The following is a 24,331-nucleotide window of genomic DNA, read 5'->3' on the forward strand; positions in this document are numbered from 1 at the left end:
CGATGTGGCTCACCTCAAAATGTCTTGGCTCGTCGTCATCTAGACTCCGACTTGCCGATGCCCGCAACTCTGCCTCCTCGCTCCAACATGTGGTGAAGTTACACGACATGATCCGTCAACCTTCGTTTCCGTGATTTTCAATGCGCCGTAGGAGTCACTCTTCTGTTCCGTGCCCAGGTCGCTCTCAAGTCTATCTGCGATGTGCGGTTTGAATCATGGGTGCATCAGAGTCGAAGTTGGTATTCAAACAAGGCATCTTCAGGCTCTCTGAAGAGAGGAACATTGCAGCCAATGACCCATACTGGACAAATGTGAGGTGCACGATGGCTTTTGTGAGGTGGCACGCTGATAGTCGCAGTTCTGGGAGTTACCTGAATCCGTCGAGGATGTCTTCAGTCTCTTTTCACATACCGACATTCGCAGAACCCGAGATTCCGCGCTCGAGAACCTCGAAACCCTCATTCTAGCCGTTACATCGCGCCTGATCGTGTTGAAGAACCACCCTTCGTTTCCTGATCCTGATCTTGCCCCGGAAAGGGATGCCCTCAACTGCATACGAGTCCTCACCCGTCTCCTCCCATACGTCTATGAGGCCGATGACTTAGCAGAATGGGAGGAGAAGTTCTTCTGGGGATTGAGGCGGCGCCGGACGAGAAGATCTCAAGTATCGGGTGAAATACTATTCGACGATAATCAGACTGAGGAGAATACCCCTACAGACAATCGCGAGCCCGAATTCGAAGATGTGAAGCCACTGGCGGAAGAACTTATAGACACATTGATCGATCTCCTCTTCTACGCTCGTTTTACGATACCTGAGCTACCACAGGCGAAAAGCAAGGTCACGTACGCAATCTGGCAGAGTGGTGTGGGTTGTAAATCCTCCATCCCAACGAACAAAGAGCTCGAGAGCAACCGGTGCGAAGTCCTCAGGCTTCTCCTGACCCTGTCCAGCAAGGCCATGTACACGCATTCCAATGTTCTCCCTGTTCAAGGTGTCAGGGCTATCACATACCTGGCCACATGTCCAGACAAGCAGATTGTTCTCTCGACGTTGTGCTCTCTGGTCAATACCACGATCAAATCTAATCTGGGTTCATGGCGTCTGCCTTACGACCACGTGGTGCGGAAGGATTCCAAACAGACTCTTGTCGTGTATAGCTTACAACTCCTCCTCGTCCTTCTACTATACCCGGTTCCCGAAAGCGGAAATGGCCCAGCCCCTAAGAATTTCTACCGCCATTATCTCGGTCGGCTACACAGACCGGAAGATTTCCAGTTCCTCGCCGACGGCATGACACGAGTTTTGAGCCAGCCGATGCATGCGACAACCTCATATTTACCTGGAAGCCAGAAGTCAGTCAAGTGGGCGCCAGAAATGATCATGCTCTTCTGGGAAGTACTTCAATGCAACAAAAGATTCCGGGCTTTCATCATAGAGTCCAATCGCGCACATGATTTCGTCATCCTCATGCTCTTCTACGCCATTGAATACAAGACGGACACGTCGAAGCAGGGGATCGTGAGGATGTGCGTCTTCGTCCTCCAAACCATGAGCGTCGAATCCACCTTTGGGAACAATCTCAACAAAAAGTTTGAAGCACAGGATACATTACCACCATCCATTCGTTTGGCAAATTTCAAAGGCACCTATGCGGACTTCTTAATCACATCTATCCACACGTTGATTACAGGGAGCAAAGGCAAACTCGAAGCCATATATCCTGCCTTGTTGGCCATCATTAATAACATGGCCGCCTATGTGCAGCATCTCTCCCTGGCTGCAAGCACTCGTTTGGTACAGCTACTGGTATCAATGTCAAGCCCAAGTTTTCTTCTTGCAAACGAGAGCAACCATGTCCTTCTCCGGGCGCTGTTGGAATCTATCACCACTATGATAGAGCACCAATATGCATCCAATGCAAACCTGATATATGCTGTCTGGCGGTCAAGAAGACGCATTGAGGCCTTAAGACTGTTTACGCTGGAAGGCGGTCAAGCAGAGATCGAACGAGCTACTCAACGGCGCAAGGAGAGTGCATTGGGCGATAATGCGAACGGCATTTCCAGATCATCCACGCTGGATAACGTGTCTACGCCAGAAGCTCGCGGTGGCATGTCACCACACCCGGACAGTGCAGTGGACGGCACGTTCGCTATAGGAGATTCGGACGATTCGGATAATGAAGAGCCACCAACTCCTTCTCAATCGACCCATTCTATGCAGACATCTCGCACACCATCGATAGGGTCGTCATCTGTTGTTGATGACCACGTTCCCGTTCAGTTATCAGGCATGTCAGAAAAGGCCAGGGGTAAGATGCCGGCGAATGCCCCGACATTCTCACGACAAAATAGTACGACAAGCCTTTCGGCAAGCTCAACATATGCCACAGGCCGCGGCTCATTTACAGCTACTTCAGAATGGCTAGAGAGCTGGCTCCCCGATCTGCCCCTTCACACGCTACTCACTGTGATCAAAGTCCTTTCTACGCACCCTCTCGCATCACCACGAGTTGGGAACACGGGCGCCACTCAGGGTGATACAACAAATCCACCGTCGGTCACTTCCTCGCGGCGCTCGTCACTCACTGGAGGCGAGGAGCCATCCCCTGTTAACTCCCCGACAACAAGTCCAACGGACTTCCGCTCTCAGATTCCCTCCACGGCTACGCACCCCGCCATCGCTGCGATCCTTGCTTCCCCATCCCCCATCCGAGTACACCTCTTTGAGTGGTCGCCACTGTCCCTAGGATGGTACATGTCTGTGCTTTGGTCATTAATATTCACTGCGGAAATGACCATCTTGCCCACCTCCAGCACAGCGGCAACGTTGACAGGAGGCGGAGTGATGGCCGGGCCGGTAGGTGTCTGGAACGGCACGAACGTGAAGTTATTCCAGGTTGCGACCGAGGGGAGAAGAGAAGGTCCAAGCCTAAGCCAGCCAAGAGGAGCGGTGGATGCAGTGGGTAGCAGGATTGTCCAGGGTGTTCAGGGGTTGAACCTGAGTGGTCTGGTGTCTCGAGTGGGAAATGGAGTGAGAAGCGTCAGTGCTACCAACAATGGGACCGAGGGTGCTGCTGCCATGCAAGGAAGACGCACCACAAGGGAAGTCTAATCAATCTTTATTGTTGCGCTTTTTGCCATTGTCTTTTCTTTTTCTTTTTTTTGAGAGCGAATTTGTCACGGTAGATCAGACGCGACGACTGCGGTACAAGGGCGTTTTGAAAGGACAAAGAACCAAGGCATGCTATGCTGTATGCAGTTTCACGATCGCAGGGTGTTTTAGAACTCTGTGCTTGTTGGTTTTTTTTTTGGTTTTTTTTTTCTCGAGCGCACGGCCGTCCTTGCTTTGTTCCTTTTCCTGTTTTGCCCTTTTCCCTCCTTCTTGCGCTCTGCGAAACCATTCCAACGACTTAAAAATGAGCGATTCAACACTTTTGCTTTTTGCGAGTTCCTGGGTATTCTATTTCGTGTTCGATACCCACAAGTACGTCTCGAGTCAATAGAATGCGGTCGCGTCTGGGCATGGCGGCTGCGAATCTTGTCCTGTCTTGTCGGGCTAGTTGGCTAGTTGAGGGTATTTGTACTGAGGTGGGCTGGATGGAGACGGGGCAGGGCATAGGACTATGTGAGTAGGGGGAGGGGGGGAGAGAGAAAGACGAAAAAGTGCAATGGATCAATCATTCAGCCATATTCATGTCATTTGTCGCTCAAGAGAGCCTACTCCAAACTCTGTAAATGGAAAAACTAGAATCCTGTCAGAAAACAGCCTCTGAATGTTCGGTTAGTCCAGTCAAATCTGCACATTGCAGCGGAACGTGTTCGCTGTCAACGAGTAAACGCCCCAGCTCCAAGCGGTCCTTCCAGCCGGTCTGTAAACAAAACACTCATTTGTGCCAAGGTGGAACGTGGTGAAACTGAACGCTACATAACCAAAACCGCGTCGTGCAAGCTCAGAAGGCGCTAAAAGAATCGCTTCTGGGTAGTTTCCTGCCCTTGTCATACAACCATTTGTAATTTAACCCTGGAACAACTTGCGGGGCTCTGGTAGGGGATGGCGAAGTTGGTTCGAAGCTCGATCGTCTCGGTCTCCGTTCACGCAGACTTTGGGATCGATTGAGGCCTGAATTTCCGCCACTGATCGCTCCAAACGATGAATGATTGTTGGTGCCAAGTTCACCATCTAAGACTTGCGAGGACTGGTTCTGGTTCACAGCTTTGTGGAATAGAGGACTTGCGGTTGGAGAAGGGGAAAACGGTGAGCCTGAAGCCGTGCGACGGAGGGATTGCGAGGGTGTGGGTGAGAAGCCCAGGGTGTAGCGGGATGTAGATAGAGGGGATGAAGAATAGTTCGCCGAAATACTGCGGCGGTCAGTCGAGCCAGAACCATAGCCCTGTGTGGGACTGCCGCCGAACGAAGCAGAGAGACGTCGATAGCGCGGAGGGGTGATGTAGCTAGCCGCCGAGCCGGCCGGGCTCTGGCCTTGATTAACGGACGGATTGAGGCCCAGGAGGGATCGTTGGGAGGGTGTCAATGGGATATCCGTGATCTGGTCCTTCTTGGATATGTACGGCATGATGGGTCGGAGGAGAAGTATGATATTGAGGCAGAAGAGGAGGCGGATGATGAGAAGGGCGGTCCAGGAAATTTGAGTCGGGTCGGCAATGCCGCTGGAACTGAGCAGAGGAGGAACACTGCTGGCAAGTTAGCTGTTGCAATTCGAAGCCTCTACTTGAACATACCTGCGGTAGTATACATCACTGAATATGAATGTTACAAGCAGCGCGGCAGCATTGGTCACAGCACCCTTGACGCTTCTGTCCGTAAGTGCTGTCGCAGCATTCCTCCTCAAAATCTCTGTTGTCATCGGGTGTCTAAACTTTCCTGGGGTGGAGGGAGGAGTGGGAGTCTCGACAGGTTTGGACGTAGATAAACCGAGACTCGGCGTTCTTCCAGAGACATTGCTGGGCGCGTTTGCGACGGCTTTTGTGACTTGCGATACTGCATGTTGAGCAGTCTGGAGCGCGGGACTGTAGCTAGACCTCAAAGAAGAGGGAGAGGGAACAAGGGCTGTCGCGGTTGTCGACATGATGGGCGAATCACCTGGATTTCAGAATCAGACCAGTTCTTACCAGGCGCAGTGGGTTTTCTGTATCATACCGATATGAGAAAGACGGTAAACAACTCACCTGCTGAAGTGTCAGCTTAACATTATTGTCGTGTCTTGTCGTGTTTCTTTGTGCGTCAAAGGTCGTTCGTCGTAGGGAGGTGAAGTACATGTTTGGAATCTCGACGCTGGCTTCCCTCTCGTCCCACGTGACCTCGCGCCGCTTTTGCTCAGGCTGGCTCGCGGCGGGCAGTTCCTCGTCAGGCAGCAAGCGGACCGATTTTAAGCATTCCAAACCACAAAAGGGAATTGACCCGTCCGACGAGCCAGTCTATTCGTTAAGCGTATTATGGATTTATTAAGTATATTGAGGGAGTTTTATATAATATTGTCGGAATGGAGATGGGATTGGTGGAATTAAAACGCAGTCAAGATAATGTAGCCAAGGACTTAGCATCCTTCTCGAGTAAAACGGGAAATTATTTCTCCGCTGAGTATGTCACGTGCGAGTGGTTGGGTGAACTCTACCACGCGTTCAAATTTGAAAAGTACCTGACAAAACAGTGGGAAAATACTCAGATTATTTATACGAATTTCGCAAGTCTCTCCCGGTAAGACTCTCATAAGGTTAGCCGTCGTCCATCCACAGAAAGTTGAGATGATTTGTAGTCCAGTTGTCAATAGACTGGAGTAAAATCGACGGGCTCTGCAGGGTCGTCATGGTGATTTCATGATCCTACTTGGCAGATTTGTCTGATTTGCCATTGTTGGCCTCGTTTTGAAACCGCCATGATCCAGGGAGTTTGACGTCGGAATCACGATAAGGCCGCTTTCCATTTCCATCTTTGGACCTGAGCATGACCTGAGGCTCGCCGCTTCAACCTGAGCCTGTCCGACAAGTGACTGATCACGATGTTGAATTAGCTTGAGCAAGGGGTCAATCGTGCCCGTATCCGGGCTAGGAGTCCTGTAACCAGCACCCGCCTCTAATTGCCAGTTTACACCTCAACCGTCTCAGCTGAGCGTACCCAAAAAAAGGTCATCACTTTCGCTTTTGCTCTCACCTCCTTACGTTTCACGCTGCTTCCGCTTACAGGAGGGAATTGATCCCGAGTCCTTCGTGACCAGGACGTGTCACCTTGACGCTTTCATTACCTGGACAATCCTAGATGGCAAGGACGATAGCAAGGAAATATCAGCTATACGGAGTATAGACTGCTACCTACTTCGTGTTTATAGTTCTCGGGCGTTTAAGCGGCTAAACATCTGAGATATCTGGCGAGAAGCAACACAGAATGTAAAGGTAACCTCGCGGTACTCAACACTGTTCATACTCCAAGTCTTTTCGTTCTAGATACGTTCTGCCGGAGCGACGCCAGGACACGTCTATTTCTCGACCCCACGGGACTTTGATCTGTCCTGGAGATGGGAATTATTGAAATGTACTAGTACACCTCAGTAACTAAGTCTTTCTGAGCCGGATCTAATAAATGTCTTCCTTAGAACTTACCTTGCAAGGAATCGAGCCGAAATCAGATCAGAATAAACTCTTCCAACCCCGACCGTGTAAACTCCTCCGAAACACTGTCGTCCGAAGGGTGTACATAGAAAGGATGACCATAACGATTGGCCTGGTGAATGCCGCCTGTAGCTTCCACCACCCTAATCTCAAACCTCTCCCAGCGTGTCGGTCCTATTTCAGACTCTCCGATTAACCCTGGTAGAGAATTGGCGAAATTCTGGATGTCACAGTAAAAGATGAAATCGGCGGATACGTCGAATACGGAGGCATATGGCTTCTCCACGGGCAGCGTTCTCCCTATGCTTTCTGAATATAACTTCTCGGCAGTGGTAGGAAGGCGCCAATACCAGCCGGCGCAAACCAGAGAGAATGTCCCTTCCTTGTCTGTGGGTCTTAAGATGTGGACCATCTTGGAGCCGACCAGCTGTACGACCAAGTCGCCGTCTTTGACGTCTCCGGTAACCACTACTCCACACCTTCCAGCCAGGACGTGGTCCGAGTCATCGACAACACCATCATCAGAGACAATCATGGCCTTGAAATCCTTATGAAACAACATTCGATCCAAGCGCCGGCGCTCCTCAATAAACTTAGAACGATACCGATATGCGATTCTTTCTTCATAGTACCATCTCCAGCCTTCCGGCGGCACATCCTTGATTTGTGATGAATTGATTGCCCCCAATCGGGCGCCCTTGAGACGGAGCTGGTTCTCAGTCTCCAGATATTGAGGTGGTGTCCACTCCTCCTTTCCATAGGCCTCCACTGGCAACTCCCAGAAGTCAGGGTCTGCCAGCTCTGCCTTGTTGTAATACCGACCAGGAACGCCGCTAATCCAGAAATGGAGGTTTTGGTACGCGCCGTAGTGAAAGTCACTATTTCTCCAATCGATAGCCCACGAGGGCATGTTTGCGCTCGAGTAGCGGGTGCCAGACGTTTCCAGACACTTTAGTTTATCCTCCGAAGCCATCAGGAATGACATGAAGCGCTGGTAAACCACGCTCGCGGTCACACCTTCGGTGTAGTCGATAGGAAATCGCTGTAGTAGCTGGTCTGTCCAGCCTTCCGGACCAGCTGCGTCGCCTGTCCTTGCTCGTTCTAGCATTCCGATCAAACCGTATATTCTGTCTCGATCATCCGAGGCATCAAAGTCCTTGTTATCACCGAACACGCAAAATGCCAGAGTAGTTAAAGAGGCTTGACCCTGGAATTCAGCATCGAGTCGACTCGACGAAAGACTGTCCAGCTGTGGCGTCATCTCTCTGCACGTCTTGACGAAGTCGACAAAGTTGCCGAAAAGCATTGAATGGTGACCAACCTGGAGATCTAGTCTGCGAGCAGCATATACTTCTTGACGGACCCAAGTTCTGCGAAACCAGGGTCTTTGCAACAACAGCTTTACTGTTTCAACCCGATCCGCCTTTATTTCCTGTGGGTCGTATCGCCAGTGGCGTACATTCTCGACAGGTTGACCAATCACTTTAGCTAAGGTCCGTATGACGGGGCCAGACATGGTGCCGATCCAAGCAATCACTCTTTCCGCCTTGCGGAAGATTAGAAGCATCTGCTTGACCTGCGCAGCCTTCTCGTCCGTATTTTGTTGATCGATACAAAGAGCGTCGCACCACACCCACCTGTGCTTATCGACGTGACGGACATGCCTCAGTGCGTCCGCTAGCGGAGGTGGAATGAAAACCTGGACGCCGTTACAATCGATTGGCGCCGTGCATGTGGGATGGCCCCAGGAATAGGATAGGGCCGTGTATTGAACCGCGTCGTAAACCTCGGCGACTCCAAGCCCTGCTTCGTTTATGATAGCTGCAGCGTGCAGTTCGCATCTTAACGGATCGGCCTCGTGTCCTGGCAAAAGCTTGATGAGGCGGGTCTGCCATGAATTCAAAGGTTTGTACACGGAGCTTCTGGCAGCAATGACGGCTGAGGCTCCCGTGGCTGCCGGCGGAGAAGGTGTAGACATCGTCGCGATCAAAGTTGGTGGCCGGAAATCATACAGATTCAGTGACCAGCTGTCGGAGGATATCCACAACAACAAAGGCACATCCAGAAATGATTTCTTTGCTTGCTTCTGCTCAGGTTTAATCGTTGGCAGGTGTCCAGAAAGGCTGGGAGCTCGCGCTTCGCCACGTGGCGGGCATGCACCCAGCTCGAAGCGAACACAACCACCAGCGCATGGAAAGTCGCCAATCAACCAATCGTTTTACCCGCATACATAATGAAGAATAAAGATTCTTTTCTCCAGCTCCAGTGATGCCTAGCCTTAGTGATTAACCCGGATCGGTGTTCTTCTTGCGATCATCCGCTTTTACCGCTGCATACTATGAGCTAGAGTCAGGGTGCCATCGACCCTTTTACATTGAAGGGGTTTATCCCATAATCCAGAGATCCAAATTGTCGTCTCAATCATCCCAAGTATTGGAGAAGACATTGTCAAGGTAGACTTGTGGCCCATTTTCGTTCACAACTCCTCGGTTGAGGGGTCCTGACAGGTCTTCCACAAGCGCGAAGTCTCGCATGCCAACATCAAAAGCGCTTGCTCGCCGCTCTCCGGGTGAGCCTGAGCTGAACTAAACTGTCCGTCGGTGGTCGCGGGTACAATCTCAATCCCTGGTGGATAGCTATCAAGCTGCGCGGCGGTCTCCAAGACGGATCTCTGCTCTGATACCAGTGATACGTTCTCTTGGCCTTCCCTTGTCTCCAGGCTCTTCTTGCTGTGCCTTGGGGACCATCGGTCGCAGCTCCCTCTCGAAAACAGCCAGGTTGGTCAGTGTCGTGGTCGGCGCTCCCCAGTATTTCTAGTGTTTGACCAAGGTCAGCTTCGTCAGGTCGAAACTCGACTGGGCGAGCAGGCGTTCCACCGTGGACGGCGTATGTGCCCTATGAAGCAACTGGATTGCCGCGACGATCCAGTAAGTGTTGACAAGCAGCGGATGCCCGTAGCAGACGCAATCGATGAAGCTGTGTCGGACGCCTGGACCACCTGGTCTGCCGTCTCTAGGTAGTTCCGCAACGCGCGAAGTTTTCGAGTATGTGCAGGTGAATTCTTGGCCGGGTTGTCGCCGTCGTGACACAAGAAAAAGAGTGGATTGAGTGTGCAGCCCTGGCGGTATCACACGGGCGACGGTCTCGGTTGAAGCACTCGTGATGGTAGATGTACACTTTCGCGAGCTGTGTCATGAAATGGATGACCTGCGCCTCGCTTAGTCGCCTTTTACGGACGGGGCGCGTATCTTTTGGAGCCCAGATCCGTGTGAAAGACAAGTCATTAGGCAGTACCAGGGTGAAACAAGAAACGCAGTTTGCTAGTGTATTGAGATACTACGTAAGAAACCTGTCTCTTGCAACATCAGCCCCCCACGCATTCTGAGTGGTGAGAAGTGTGCATACCTTGGACCATGGCCATAGGCGTGCCCGCAACAGCTCGCGAAGACTTTACCTGCTGAATCACTGACCTTCCTTCCTCAACTGAAGCCTTGGCTGCCACGGCAAGGAGGGTCGAATCACCATGGTAGAGAATGTACTCAAAGCCCAGGCTCAAATTACGCTCCATTTGTTCCTTGGACCCGGTGTAAATACCCAAAGGTTTGCCGACCTTCTTTCCTGCTGCAACAATCCGTTTGAGAGCATCAAGGAAGCGATCCTCTTTCCCGTCACCACCGGGCAGACCCAGCGAACATCGCAGATCGAAAGGCCCGACAAAGGCGCCACTGACACCTTCCGTCGCTAGGATAGCATCGGCATTCTCAACACCGCTGGCAGACTCGATCATCGGAAAGACGGCTAATCCTGGGGCAGTGTCCCCGAAATACTGACCGATTGATCGATCGGATGCCGGGTCGGCAAAGGGCGCATAGGCGGGCCCAAAGCTTCGCTGGCCAAGAGGCGGATATCGAGCCTTTTGCACAATTTGGCGAGCTTCTTCAACAGTATTGACCATGGGGATAACAATGCCGGAAGCGCCGCTATCGAGGCCCCATTTGATCCATTCCACCCCATGAGACGGTACCCGCACGAGAGGCAAACAGGTACCCTTGGACGCCGAACCTATCGTATGGACAATATGCGTAGCTTCTAGAGCTGAGACAGGAACATGCTCCATGTCAATAATCACACAGTCATATCCAGAGGCGCCCACGATAGAAGCGGATAACGTCGAGGTAAGCGTAACGAAGGTGCCCAAGAAGGGCCCTCGGTTTCTCAATGTCTCGACGAAAGGAGCCATGTCTGGTTCAGATGTTTGCCACAACTGGTGGTGAATTTGGGTGCGGTTGGAGAGTTTTGGCGCCTCTTGCCCACGACAGAAAATCAATAGATGTACTTGTCCTGAGGACGAAGATGGACTGCACAAATATCAAGTGGTTTACAAGTGCTCGTATTCCATAGCCTCGCACCTCGGCTCTGTGATGACGAACAGAGCGCGGGGAATGGAGAATGGAGACCGAGCCTTGTTTAAGAATGACAGCCTTGTCGACACAATACGTGCCTCTGACCAATCCTGTGCTGTGTAAATGTCTGGATGCATGTGTGACAAGAGGCCATGGGTAGATCTGATTGGATTGTGGAGTAACTATTATGTTCAAGACAACAACTCTTAGCTAGACCCCGGCCGAGAATCTCACGCCGAGGTTTATCCTCGCTTCATTCTTCAACGATCGTTAACTACTTTGGGGTCTGGCCCGTGATGTTCCACTGCACCCTGCTGATACCTTTGTTGCCCATGAGCCACAGAGTGTCGAGATTCGGCCCCGTGAATTGGACATTCGCCACCGAGTGGTTCGTCTGCACTCTGACGAGGAGCTGGCCCATGTCGTCAATCACGTCGACACCGTGGCCCGTGGCGGTGATGACGAGCCCTTCGCGACTGACCTTGAGGCCGTCCGGGATGTAGTTCTGCGCCTGGTAAAAGGACCGCTTGTTGCTGATTTTCGTGCCGTTGTTGGCCACGTCGAAGGCGTAAATCGATCGTTTGCCCGTCGTGTTGTAGTGCTTGGTCCCCGGCCCGACCGCGGGGTCGATGCTACCGGTCAACGACCCTGTCTCGGAGATGTACAGAGTCTTCCCGTCTGGCGAGAATGCGATACCGTTGGGCTGTTCGATAGTATCGTCGATGAGGAATAGAGCGCCCGTGGTTGGGTTGAAGCGGTAGGACGCTGTGGGGATCTGAGGAGCCGTGTCCACGCGGCCGTTGAACCATGGGTAGTCGGGATCCGTGAAGAAGAGGTCGCCTGACGTGGGGTGGACGGTGACGTCGTCCAGGTTGTTGAAATAAAATCCAAAGTAGTTGTTGAGGATAACACTAGACTTGTTGGTGGTAGGGTCCACAGTGTGGAGCGCGATACGCTGCTCCGTGCCATTGAGATTGTCGAAGCCACCGCTAGATGCCCAGATGATCTGCCCGTTGTGATAGACACCGCCGTTTGGCGCGAAGATCGGAGGGTCCGTCACATATTCCTGCAGCGTCAATGGTTCCTGGTTGAGGTCGACCATGAGTTGCGGCAAATATTGGGACATGTTGCTCAGCGGCGCCAATTGTGGCGGCAGTTGAGACATGAACAGCTTGTTCAGACCGGGCACGTAGACGGGTGCCTCATGCACTGAATTGCCGAGTGGAAACATGAACTCCAACGTCGGTTCCGACCCAAGGTATTGCAACCCGCGTTCTCGATCGAATACCACGAAGGAGGCATTCTGAAGGAGCGAGAAAGTAGGGGCGTTTGGTACACTGGTGTTGCGGAAGTCATACTCTGCGTCCAGTGAAGTTATAGAGCGGTTGAAATGATATGGAAGTACAGCCGCCTTGTCATTGTCAGCAAGGTATCTGTCTGAGAGTGAGTGAAGCATGACTGCTCACATATTTATTCACGCAGACCACAGAGCCACCGAAGCCGCAGTCCTCCACGATTGGCTCTGTTATACCTGGTGGTTGTTTTTGTGCCACTGCCTTGGCTATAAGAAACGAGGTAACGACACCAAGGACCTTCATGTTGGGCTATGAGCGTCAAGAGTCGCAGATGGCCGGGATGACTGTGTCGAAAGGAATAGCCACCAACAACAACATTCTCGGCATTTTTCCAATCAAGATGGCTGAATATATCCTGCAACGGGCCTTTCCTGTCTCCAAGTTTTTGCTCTATATCGGGTTGCTGCCGCTCGTGGTATGATGCTCTCCATCCCCACCAACTGTCGGAGAAGCCCACATCTCCATGTTAGACATCGGCATCATCTGGAGCTTACCTGAGAGACTTTCCGCAATGAGTCTTCTGGGAGGCACCTGGTATGCTTCCTGCCGTTGCCCTTAGCTCACCACGACCCCAACGAAAAGTCAGCAACCGATGAGTGCTTGGGGAAGTTGGGGAATTGCTCGACAGATCTCGGTGGTATGCACAAGGAACAGGTATAGTTTAAGTAACCGTTCATGTCGATCCTCTTGGCGCGATCATAGAGCCTTTAGTTCGGCACCCTTCCTTGGAGTAGTAGTCGGTGAGCAAGGTGGCTTGGGTGGCAAATCACGAGGCAGGCAGAAAATGGCGCCTTTAGTGGAAATCCCCGTTTTTCTAATTATCGGGACGGTCGAGGGTAATCAATCTGGGGTAGAGAAATTCCACGGATTTCTCAATCGATAAGTGCGTGTAAAGTCTCTTTACTCCACCGTTGACGCCAAGCCTCAATTCTACGGCGGCGTATACAGTCTGCGACAAGTGAGTTCTCCTGGCGTGTGTGTGGCTTGGCACGCCTGATGAGCATCTGCAGTCTCTACTCGTCCAGAATCTCATCTACAAGTTTGCTCCTCCTGTGACTTGCATTCCCTCCAATGATAGTGGAAGTCCCCGTTGACAACTCCCTCAGCTGCAATGATCCGCTCTCCCCGGCTGCCATCATCGACTCACCGTCTTGGACTTCGAGCCCGCCAAGCACGGAGTAAGGGGGTGAAGATAACCTCAAACACTTGCTGCCAGTCAAGCCTTCTTGGCCGCTCCTTACAGACCCCGTGGCAAAATTTCCAACCGTGCTATAAGCCTGTCAGTGGCTGTCAACCGTCACCAAGACGCCGGGTATCCCTCGACTCCGCGTCAGTGGAGAGTCTTGGTCCCTATCCGTTCAAAGGTCCTTCTTTGTGACTATGGCGACCTTGATTCCATCCTACCCAATGAGGCCACCAATGTTTCCCTCGTTTCAATCCTTGCATGCCCGAAAGCGCTGACCCCTTGACACGAGCCAGTGACATCCCCGGCGACAAATTCCTGTGCGGTTGTCTACAATGCACCTTGGCCGCAGCCTTGTGTTAGAGATCTCTCGCGTGGAGGGCTTGGTATCCGTTTTATCCACAATATCACTGCTTGAAATATCCCAGAAACGTCTGCCAGAACCAACAATCTGGCAAGCAGAAACCCACTTGTTGATTCCATCACGTAACGATTGGCAGGGTCCCTCAACCTTTTGCGCTCAACTTCAGCCTCTCGTGATTATGCCCAGTATGATTTCACTTTCAGGAGTAATCGATATGTTATATAGGTAGGTCCCCTTGACTCGACTATCACCTTGTCCGTTCCTCCCAGTAAACAACACAAGACTTCACTTCATTTTCTTCTTCTTTCTGTTTGTTACAGCCACACAGTCGATCATCAGGGTGCTGGTCGCCTCAATATTTGACCCTATTCGAGTCTGTGCATCGTATTCCTCTTTTAATCTGCCGCTGCATTATCTTTTTTGTTCTTATTCATTTGTGTCATTTAAACTTCGAGGAAAACGCAATATAATAATTGAAGGACGTCCAACATGTCGGAGGGATCTTGTCCCGTCAGTGGGCATAGGGGTGGACCCGGATCGCAATGCCCGGCTGGTGTCCAACGAATTGGTCCGCGAGGTTGCGCTTTCGCGGCTTATCAGATGTCTACACAGTCACACTATACACCTCAAGGAGTGGGTGTCCCAAAAAGAACCTCAGTTCATACCCCTGCTAACATCTGCAGATCCCAGCAGACGGCCAGTCAATAGAGGACCTCGTCTCTCAGGAGAGACAGACAATCACAGAACTACTCATCCCCGAGGCACCCTCGACAACCATCACAAGTGGTCTCGCCAACGCAGACCATCTGAACCCCCCAGACCTTGATGTTCTCGCATCGGCCCTTGGTGCTCCGGCCCGGCAAGTCCTGAGGCGTGCCCAGGAATTGGGCCCCCGAACTGGGTGGAGGGATGGGTATCTGACCAGCACGCACGGCTTCTGCCCTCCAGATCCTTCAGCAGCACCTGCCGCTCTCTCGATGTCACCTGGTAGAATATGGTCGGATCTCTGCGAAAGAATGCCTGCAGTCGTCGCCCGGGGTAAAATGCGCGAGTCGATTCTGGCTTTGCCTCTTGTATACGGTACAGAAGACGTCATACCCGACCAAGCCCTCTGGGCCGCAGTTGTTTGTCTTGGTATCCTTGCCAGCGTTTACAGATATGAAGAACGAAACGATGGACACGAAGGAATCAGCATAACCGCACCACCCGGGACCTTTCGAAACCTGTCGGGCGAAGCAGACGATGAAGAAGAGGAGACCAAAGGAATACCCAGGAATATCGCCATCCCTCTTCGCCAGATATGTACGAGGATGGGCAGAGTTTTACCACATTTGACCCAGTACGACGTCTCCGTATACAACTACAAGCTTCGAGATCCCACCAGCATCAACCCGTATGTTGCGAGATGCGAAAACATGGACCTACGGTGGCCTGTGTTCAATGATCGCGGTGAAGCTATGTTCCTCTTGTGCATGGCTGAGACCCATGGATGCTTCACCCAAGGCATTGAGGTCATCACAAGATGTCAAGAACGAGTCATGCTCAAAGATAAAGAAGGACTGCTTCGAGAGCTGATCAAGCTGAAGGCTATTGTGGACCGGTTCGTCAATGTCTTCCAGAAGATCAGTGTGAATCCAAACTCCGGCGAAAATTTCGCGAACCCCGTCGAGGTAATCCTCCTACTTTCTTTGACTTAAAGCCCAGGGCTGACTATGTTCAAGTGGGGTCAGAGATATGCAAAGTTCAGCGCTCCCCTCTCCAAACGTGTTCCTGCATTGTCCGGACTCGCATTGCCAGTATTCCTGTTGATGGACGCCTTTATCGGAAGAAGGAAGTACGATAGCTTCCTTGGGAGAGAAGCCTTACATCTTAGAGCTTGGCTACCGATGAATATTCGAGCATTCATTGCTGCTGTTGAGTATCATTACCAGGTTCCTGCCTTCGTAAAAGAATCTGGCGACCCACGCCTGATGGGTGTGATGGAAGGCATCCTTGAGGCGTATCTGTCGGAGCGTGGCTGGTTCGGAACACACCGCTGTTTGTCAAACCTCCCTTTCAATTGCTGTAGACAGTGGCTAATTCCTTTCGGTACAGATAAAGTCTATGGCTTCTTGGAAGTTGTTGCCAAAACTGGTCGGAGTGAGACGAACGGGAACGCCGGTTCATCCGACAATGTTGGAAGACCTTGGGAAGAGGTGCACAAGACTCTTTCTGAATCCATGCGAGAACGCTTAGAACCTTTCCGAGGTAAAGTCACACTACAACCCCACGAACTGCGAGGGTCTTTCGAAGAATGCAGATTCAAGGCAAGAATTCTGTCGCGTTCCTTTGTGGACTCTGATCCCCAGCGATCAACGGCCATGGTAACTTTCGGACTGGAAGGCACTGGCATTACCTTCCAGCCCGGAGACCGACTTGCGATTATGCCAGTCAACAGCTGGACGGAGATAGCAAAGATCACCGCCGCTCTGGGGCTCGACGAGCTCCTTCACAAGCCAGTCCCGCTTTCAGCAAATGCGGACTGGAATCGCTTTGCTAGGCATCTGAAATCGGTCAACCGAACTGACGGCGAACCCTCTCTGACGGTCCAAGATATTCTACGACGAGGACACTTGGCGCCCTTGACTAAAGATGTAGTTATGGCCTTCCATATGGTACTTCGAGCCTCATCATCGAGTGTGCTGAAAGTTCTGGGATCGGAAATGTGGCCAGTCGAAGGCTCCATAGGAGACTTGCTCCAACTTGCAGTCGCAGAAGTTTCCTCGACGATATGGGACCGAGCATTCAATCTGTCCGATCTTTCATGGCTTCCGAAATTAATACCGATCGAGGTGCCCCGGACCTATAGCATCTCCAACTACTCAAACGAGCTGCTGCCGAGCACCGTTGATCTAACTGTCGCTCGCACGGAGTCCCAGCTGGCACCAATACTACAGGCCACCGCCCCGTATAATCGGCGCCATGGGGTGAGCAGCGGATGCCTCAACCCAGATCCTACCATCTCTGGAGAGATGCTTGATGATGAAGAATACCTCATTGGGATATCCAGGCCTATCAATTTTCAACTTCCAGTTACCATGACCGGGCCTATCGCCATGTTTGCAGGTGGCTCAGGAATCGCTCCTTTCAGAGGCTTCTGGCAAGCGAGAGCTCAAACCAGTGTCGGAAGGAACATACTCTTCCTCGGGGTACAGTCACGGGAGCGATTGTCCTACGAGCATGAGCTTCGACAATATGTACAAAACGGCCAGATTGAAGTCCACACTGCATTTTCGAGAGACACAAAAGGTCTTGTTTATGATCCAGTGTCGCGCGACCTCGTTGAGAAACAGATGAGTCCTCGGTACCTTGACGCAACGATAATTGAACAAGGGCGAACGGTCTGCGATCTTGTCATCTCAAAGAGTCAAGGAGGGCTCGGAGGCCATCTCTACGTCTGTGGCTCCGTATCGATGTATGAGACGATCATATCGGGGATTCGACATGCCATCTATCAGAATTGGGCGTCAACCAAAGAGTCGGCGGACAGCTTGCTTGCCAAAGCATTTGCGGAAAGACGCTTCATGTTGGACATTTTCATGACACCACGTCCTATCAGTTATGCCACTCCACGAATCCCTCTATCCAAGCTGGCCCTGAATACTGGCCACCGAAAAGGGTCTAGGATGTTCATCGGTGTTCATGGTGGCGTTTACGACATCACTGATTTCCTTCCCATCCACCCTGGTGGTACCTTGATTGCCCAAGCAAGTGCCGGCCTGGATGCCTCAAAGACATTTGACGATGTGGCTCATACTACAAACCCAGAGGTTATGAGTCTACTGTCAAAATATTTCATCGGTCACCTTGCCACAAAGCCTGATTTCCGATCCATTGAGATCAGTGGCATTTATGATCTCTGGTATCAATACCTCCGCAGTTGTGTCGAAGCCCTTACCACGTTACACTTCGAGGTGGACTACATCCAGCAAGATGCCCGGACCTGGTTTCAGGGCGACCTCTTCAACATGGGAGGTGTGAGGAAATTCTACCAATTTCAGTCGAGGCTGATGCAGAATGGATTTTCAACCTTGTTTGGCGCGAAGCTTCAAGAGCTGCATCTCAAGCTCACCTTCGCGCTGGTCAACTCTGGCACACCCGAAACTCGGGTGCCGGATGTCATTGGTGTCATCACCAGAGCACAGGCATCTTCTTCTGCCGCCAATGCTGCGAAGGAAATCGCACAGATCGGCTCCTTTGTCTGCAATAACCAACAGGCCCAGTTCCAAGAAAACGGGATTCTGCAATACGCCCGTGCAGTGACTGAGTTGGATGTCCGATTTCTAGAAGAAATTCGCGAAGATGCTTGTATGGGGATGGATGCCTTCGATGTCGTCGCGTGCATCGAGTCCGGTACAGAGAAGCACAGATTGGTCAGTCTGAGTACTTACCTGCTTTCGGTCCTAGAACGTACTGCTGAACGCCTCGGCACTTTCTACTCGAGGCTGTCGAGGGAGTCCATCTATCACCCGGAATTGGAGAAGAACCCCGCGAGGACGCGATGGAATGTGCTAAAACGGAAGATACACGATGGATCGTTCTTCATCCTGGCTCAAGCTACAGCATTTAGCGAGGCGACCCGTGCGACAAAACCGTTTCGCTCAACAAGATACGCGGATCAGGATATAATATTTGCTCAGGTTGTCTCGCAGGCCAGGCAAGCGATTGACGCTGGTCAGGCTCGTCTCGGAGGAGGCTCAGGTCGCGACCCCAAACCAGAGAGCACGCGCCCAGCTCGCCTAGCCGACTCGCATACTGCCAGAGCCGCGCATGGTGTCGATACCCCATCGTCCTACGAGGTGCATGAGTCGCGCAATGCACTTCAATCGATCTCGACCTTTATGGACTCGAACATGCAATCAATCAAGCGACTAAGCCAGTTGCCTTCCGACCTAAGTTTTGCAAACATTGTGGCTGCATATGGTGATAATGGGAAAAGGTTACCACCTGTGCCGTCACTAAAGGACGAGCGTGAAGGGTCTCCAGGCCCAACAGAACACCAACGAGGAGACTCTCAGTCGAACTACGTCGGCAGCTGGCCCCTTCCGCTCACACTAGCTGCGAGGTCTGGATCAAGGCGTCTGAACAATTCCGGAGCAGACGATAAACCACGACTAGCCAGGAGGCCAACAAACGCGTCCATCTCCAGTGCCAGTGGACTTCCGCACAATCCGGCACCCAGTGTCCAAAGCCATGCATCGTTTATTGGCAGGCTAGTCCCCCGCGCGCCTGACGCTGCGCAAAATTCCGCAAGGTACGGACCGTTGCTGCCGAATTTGAAAAGTCGAAGTCGATCTCAATCTCGAAGCAGAAGCGGTTCTGAGAATAGCGCGAGCCCTGTTCGGGCCATGAATCCCTCTGACAAGACCATGGAAACACCTGTTGCAATCCTACACTCACAGCTCATGCGACGCCAGATGTCTAACACTTCAGATCAAACCAGGAGTTTGACGGGGCAAGAGTCCACATCTAGCAGTTTCCCGGCTCAACATCCGTTGTGGCAAAGCTCGGAAACACTTGCCTTGCCAGCCATCTCCCAAGGTGCTCCGCATGTCACTAACGAGACACTCCTGAAGCAGATGCAACAACAGAACGAGATCATAATGAAAGCTCAAGCTTACGGCACGCCCACTTCCGGCAACATGGATCCGACATCAAATGGACTGCGGGCTCTGAAACTGGCAACAGCACCAGCAATGAGGACCAGGCAAGCGCGGAGTGACCTATCTGGAACTCCTGATCTTTCTCCAGGAAATGCGATGGGCAACCTTCGAGCACCACTCCCGCCGCTCAATGTACGATAGAAGATCGATAGTAAAAGTGTACTGGGGTATGAAAAGTCTGGGTAAAAGGAAAACGGAGTTTATTTGACTATTTATATGTCTAGGATAAAGGCGCACTGGCCATGGATATGAAAGGGTCCGCAATAGATGAATCTTGAAATCAGAATCTACCGACCTCTGTCAATGTCAGTCTGGTGAGGGCTGTATGGCGTTTCCTTCAGCCTTGCAGTTTTCTCAGCCTTGCGTGCCTCGTCAATCAACCAAGAGTCTTGGCATTTGTTTCGGAGTGCGAACGTAGCCTCGCCGGTTTCCACTCCACTCCTGGCGAACGAAAGGACTGTCCTTATCCTCTAAGTGAGCAGCGAACAAGGTCTCCGGATGGAGTCATGCCTCCTCTCCCGGTAGCACCTGTCACTGCATGGAACCCTCGAATAGTATGCTACTTTCAAACATACCACCACAGCGACCAATACATCTCACTTTTACCACTTCTCACCAACCCCTCGGGCGTTACGCATGTGATTCTCGCCGCTATCCACGTCAATTGGGACCCGCACAATCTGACACTCAATGACGACCCACCGGATCACGAAAAATACACCCAACTATGGGACGAAGTTCTTGTTCTTCAGGACTCGGGCATCAAGGTCTTGGGCATGTTGGGCGGTGCCGCGCGGGGATCCTTCGCAAGACTGGATTACTCCGAGTCGAGGACCGACGTGCCCCTAGCACGGTTTGAAAGCTACTATCTTCCGCTGCGTGACATGATAAGACGTTATAACCTCGACGGAATAGATCTGGACGTCGAGGAGGAAATGTCTCTGCCAGGCATCGTGCACCTGATCGATCGTCTCAAAGCGGACTTTGGGCCCGCGTTCATCATCACACTCGCCCCTGTGGCTACAGCTCTCATGGCTGGCCGGCCGCATTTATCTGGGTTTGATTACCGGATGCTCGAGGCCATGCGCGGTCCGAGCATCGCATGGTACAACGCGCAATTTTACAACGGGTGGGGAGGGCTGCACAACACGGCGGCCTACGATGAGATTATTCGCAATGGCTGGCCGGCGGAGAAGGTGGTGGCGGGCATGTTGACGAACCCCAAGCACGGTGGGAGCGGTTATGTGCCGCTGGAATTGTCGGCGGCGGTGTTGAGTTTGCTGGTGGAGAGGTATCCCGGGTTCGGAGGGGTCATGGGATGGGAATACTGGGATGCGCTGCCTCAAGAAGGCGAGAATTGTTGGATGTGGGCTTACTGCATGGCCTTGTGTATGGGAATGAAGAAGGTGCGAGATGCGGCGCTGGTGGTACAGCTGGGGAGAGGACTAGCGGGCATTTCAGTGAATCGTTGACCATGAGGCTCAACCAGGAGAACGACATGGATATGTGTCTATACAACACGAGCTCGAGGGGCAATGGGTCTGCCAAAGCATCTGGAGCCCAAAGCTGTTCCAGGAGAGAATAGAGACAATAAGGCTGACCAAACCCCTGCTCCTAATGGCCAAGGTACGTTTTTGTCAGACAGATGGCTTCTACGGAATGGCGAAGCGGCTAGTCACGGTGGTCACCGTCTGACTGCCCTCCATTTCAACTTGGTCGGCTTCTTTGCTTGCGTCATTGGGGAAACGGAATTGGTGGTGTGTCTGCGCTTTGCCTGTGTGCCAACAGCCAACTTTTTCGACAACGATGTGATTCATGTCCAACTACTCGCTGCTTAGGCAGTGAGTGATAGCTTCAGAGAGAATCAAACATGCCTTCGCCTGCAGAGATCATAGCCGGCACAAGCTCGTCCGTAGCAAGGCTCGCCGCCTACGCCTTCTTGAGATGGGTATGTATGCCTAGAGCATCAGCTACGCAACACAGAGACCTCAACTGACCTTGTCCTTAGATCCCCGGTCATCATTTCCCTCCTATCATCCTTTCTTCAGTGGCAATATATCTGGCCTTCGTCTTCAGCCATCCCGAAGCTTTCGGTTCGAGTAGAGCTGTCGTGTCTGAAGCGCCCTCCGATGCCCCTCCACATGTCAACGGCAATGATCAAACAAAAGCCCAGGACCAAATCAGTGAAGCACACGAAGAACCCGTCCTGTACGAGGAGGAGAAGTCACTGTTCAAGACCTTGGTCTTTGGAATACCCAATTGGCGAGAGAAGCGACAGAGTTACGCCACTATTGGATTGAACGTCCTGTTGGCATTGTTTACGGTTGATTTGGTCTTTCGAGGGCCTCTTCTCCATCCGGCAAAGGATTTGAGCTTCACTCGTGTTGGCTATGTCGACTCGACCTCTGCGAAAATCTTGATTCGAGAGCCTGATCCGGCCCAACTTCCAATCTACGTCTACCTGTCTCCGGCGGATAAGACCAGGTGGACTACGACGGACACGATCTACTACCTGGGACCCGATACCGATTATACCCAGGCACTCAGTTTTGATGGTCTTCAGCCATCGAAGAAATATATCTACTCCCTTTCCAATGACAAATCCGGGACCTTTGTTACAGCAGCATCGCCATACTCGGAAGCCGCCAACAGCTTGACGTTTCTCACTTCCTCTTGTATAAAGGCCAATTTTCCGTACAGACCAACGGCTCATTCTCTGGCAATCCATGGCTTGGAATACTTGTCCAAACTCGTCCGTTCACTTCCATCGCCAGCCTCATTCATGCTATTCCTCGGAGACTTTATCTATGTCGACGTGCCCCTTCGTCTATCATCCTCCCTTGCACATTATCGTTCGGAATATCGACGCGTCTACGCTTCGCCGTCGTGGTCACTACCGGGACTTGATACCCTACCTTGGATCCACACCCTCGACGACCACGAAATCGCCAATGACTGGTCCGGTGGAAATGATACGGATCCTTTTCCGGCCGCTTCAGATCCCTTCATCCATTATCACGTCTCGGTGAATCCACCAGTTCCACCAGGCTCTCTGAGTGGACCGGAAGCAAATATCACTTACTTTGAATTTACCAATGGTCCTGCGTCATTCTTCATGCTCGATACACGGCGATATCGGACTGACCCTGAATCGCAATCAACTAGCTCTTCGTCCCGGAGCTCAGAAAAACCCATGTACGGCTCGTCTTCGGAATCGTCGAATCCACCCTCCACCCGCGAAACACACTCAATGCTAGGTACTCAACAACTTGACTCCCTCCTTGCATACCTCTCCGCGCCTGAACCCCCGCATGTGCATTGGAAAATCATCGCCACCAGCGTCCCGTTCACGAAGAACTGGCGATTTGGCACGTCTGACACTTGGGGTGGATTTCTCAGGGAACGAGCGTTGATTTTGCAGGCCATGCATGATGCAGAACGCGAACTTGGTATTAGAGTGGTTATTCTTTCTGGGGATCGCCACGAATTCGCTGCCATACGATACCCGCCGCCGGTCCTCTCCCAGGACCAAGGCCAAGGCCAGGTGGGAGATACTGTCGACACATCCGACTTGGATGCAGCTGAACCGGTCTCCAAGCCTGTCGTCTACGACACGACCCCGGCCTCTGGCCCCCACGAATTCTCAGTAGGGCCGTTGTCAATGTTCTATCTTCCATTCCGGACGTTCCGCCAGATTGACAACCAAGACGTGGCCATCAAGTACATTCCAGACGGAAACAGCAAGATTGGCGTCATTGAAATTCGTAGCGTGGCGGGTGATGCAGGGAGCGGATGGCAAAGGAGCATGTTTAAGTATACCTTGTACGTGGACGGAGAGGTGAAGTGGGAGTACACACTTACAAGTCCGAGTACGAGCTCAGCACTGGTTAATGGAGGGCGTGGGCGGGAAAGGAGGAAGGCTCGAAATGGTGTGGCAGGCTGGGCCGAGAGATTGGGCCTGCGCGGTGGAGCGGGGCGAGGGCAGTCATTGTGGCATTGACAGCTGGCAGCAATACAATAAACTGTGCGGCATTGCCATCGCCACCAGCAGGAAGAAACAAGAGGGAGAGAGACCTTCGGGATACGAATTGACTTGAACAAACAAGTCCTTCGGCGACAACTTCCCCCTTTGCTTTTTTTGTGACAGAATCCTCCTATTTCATTGTCTACGACTGGGTTAATTTACTATTTACGACAGCGTCCTACGAAATTTGACCCCACGGTGATTTATAGCGCGCACATATATAATATAGCCCGGGCAGGGAGGGATGGAGGGAGGGAGGGAGTCAGGGCGTCTGGCCACCCCGAAAAATGAATTGAAATTTTATGTATGTATCGAGGCTTTCATGCTCGATATGCTCGTATAGTCAAGTACCTACTTTGTACGTACGTACCTGCGTACCTAGATACTGTAGGTATATGATATAATATACTTCAGGTACACGCATCCCTGTCCTCGCACGCAAGGAGGAAGTGTGAGCCCCAGGAGCGCGCATTGAATTAGCAACGAGAAAAAGGTAAAGTCAAGCCAATAACAGAAGATCAGAAAGAAGAGAAAAAAAAAAGATATTCGGTGGATATATGTGATAATATATATATATATGAAAATAACCTGACCCACGAATATGAGTTTATGTGCATAGAGACAGTAACAAACAGGGTTTTCAAGCTGTCCGCCGGTCCTCGTAGTCTCA

At 51.9% G+C, this 24,331-nt stretch overlaps 8 protein-coding genes across 8 annotated transcripts; 4 read left to right on the top strand and 4 right to left on the bottom strand.

The window, feature by feature from the left end:
- Positions 1-215: 215 nt before the first annotated feature.
- On the top strand, positions 216-3,118 carry Z517_06280 (uncharacterized protein; the record flags this gene model as incomplete). The annotated part of the gene is made up of 2 exons (XM_013428020.1): positions 216-311; positions 359-3,118. 2 exons carry the CDS (start codon positions 216-218, stop codon positions 3,116-3,118), a joined length of 2,856 nt encoding a protein of 951 aa, XP_013283474.1.
- Positions 3,119-3,956: 838 nt separating this feature from the next.
- On the bottom strand, positions 3,957-5,093 carry Z517_06281 (uncharacterized protein; the record flags this gene model as incomplete). Its single annotated transcript, XM_013428021.1, has 2 exons — positions 3,957-4,680; positions 4,747-5,093. The coding sequence occupies 2 exons, from the start codon at positions 5,091-5,093 to the stop codon at positions 3,957-3,959; spliced, it is 1,071 nt and encodes a 356-aa protein (XP_013283475.1).
- A 1,550-nt stretch (positions 5,094-6,643) lies between these two features.
- Positions 6,644-8,608, bottom strand: Z517_06282 (uncharacterized protein; the record flags this gene model as incomplete). Its single annotated transcript, XM_013428022.1, has 1 exon — positions 6,644-8,608. One exon carries the CDS (start codon positions 8,606-8,608, stop codon positions 6,644-6,646), a length of 1,965 nt encoding a protein of 654 aa, XP_013283476.1.
- A 1,386-nt stretch (positions 8,609-9,994) lies between these two features.
- Positions 9,995-10,870, bottom strand: Z517_06283 (uncharacterized protein; the record flags this gene model as incomplete). The annotated part of the gene is made up of 1 exon (XM_013428023.1): positions 9,995-10,870. The coding sequence occupies one exon, from the start codon at positions 10,868-10,870 to the stop codon at positions 9,995-9,997; it is 876 nt and encodes a 291-aa protein (XP_013283477.1).
- A 437-nt stretch (positions 10,871-11,307) lies between these two features.
- On the bottom strand, positions 11,308-12,631 carry Z517_06284 (uncharacterized protein; the record flags this gene model as incomplete). The annotated part of the gene is made up of 2 exons (XM_013428024.1): positions 11,308-12,444; positions 12,500-12,631. The coding sequence occupies 2 exons, from the start codon at positions 12,629-12,631 to the stop codon at positions 11,308-11,310; spliced, it is 1,269 nt and encodes a 422-aa protein (XP_013283478.1).
- A 1,793-nt stretch (positions 12,632-14,424) lies between these two features.
- Positions 14,425-19,778, top strand: Z517_06285 (uncharacterized protein; the record flags this gene model as incomplete). Its single annotated transcript, XM_013428025.1, has 4 exons — positions 14,425-14,568; positions 14,619-15,605; positions 15,657-15,972; positions 16,030-19,778. The coding sequence occupies 4 exons, from the start codon at positions 14,425-14,427 to the stop codon at positions 19,776-19,778; spliced, it is 5,196 nt and encodes a 1,731-aa protein (XP_013283479.1).
- A 365-nt stretch (positions 19,779-20,143) lies between these two features.
- Z517_06286 (uncharacterized protein) lies at positions 20,144-21,109 on the top strand (the record flags this gene model as incomplete). Its single annotated transcript, XM_013428026.1, has 1 exon — positions 20,144-21,109. One exon carries the CDS (start codon positions 20,144-20,146, stop codon positions 21,107-21,109), a length of 966 nt encoding a protein of 321 aa, XP_013283480.1.
- A 398-nt stretch (positions 21,110-21,507) lies between these two features.
- Z517_06287 (uncharacterized protein) lies at positions 21,508-23,637 on the top strand (the record flags this gene model as incomplete). Its single annotated transcript, XM_013428027.1, has 2 exons — positions 21,508-21,585; positions 21,646-23,637. 2 exons carry the CDS (start codon positions 21,508-21,510, stop codon positions 23,635-23,637), a joined length of 2,070 nt encoding a protein of 689 aa, XP_013283481.1.
- Between the last annotated feature and the right edge of the window lie 694 nt (positions 23,638-24,331).

The sequence above is a fragment of the Fonsecaea pedrosoi genome (assembly GCF_000835455.1).
Source record: "Fonsecaea pedrosoi CBS 271.37 unplaced genomic scaffold supercont1.4, whole genome shotgun sequence".
Taxonomy (NCBI): domain Eukaryota; kingdom Fungi; phylum Ascomycota; class Eurotiomycetes; order Chaetothyriales; family Herpotrichiellaceae; genus Fonsecaea; species Fonsecaea pedrosoi.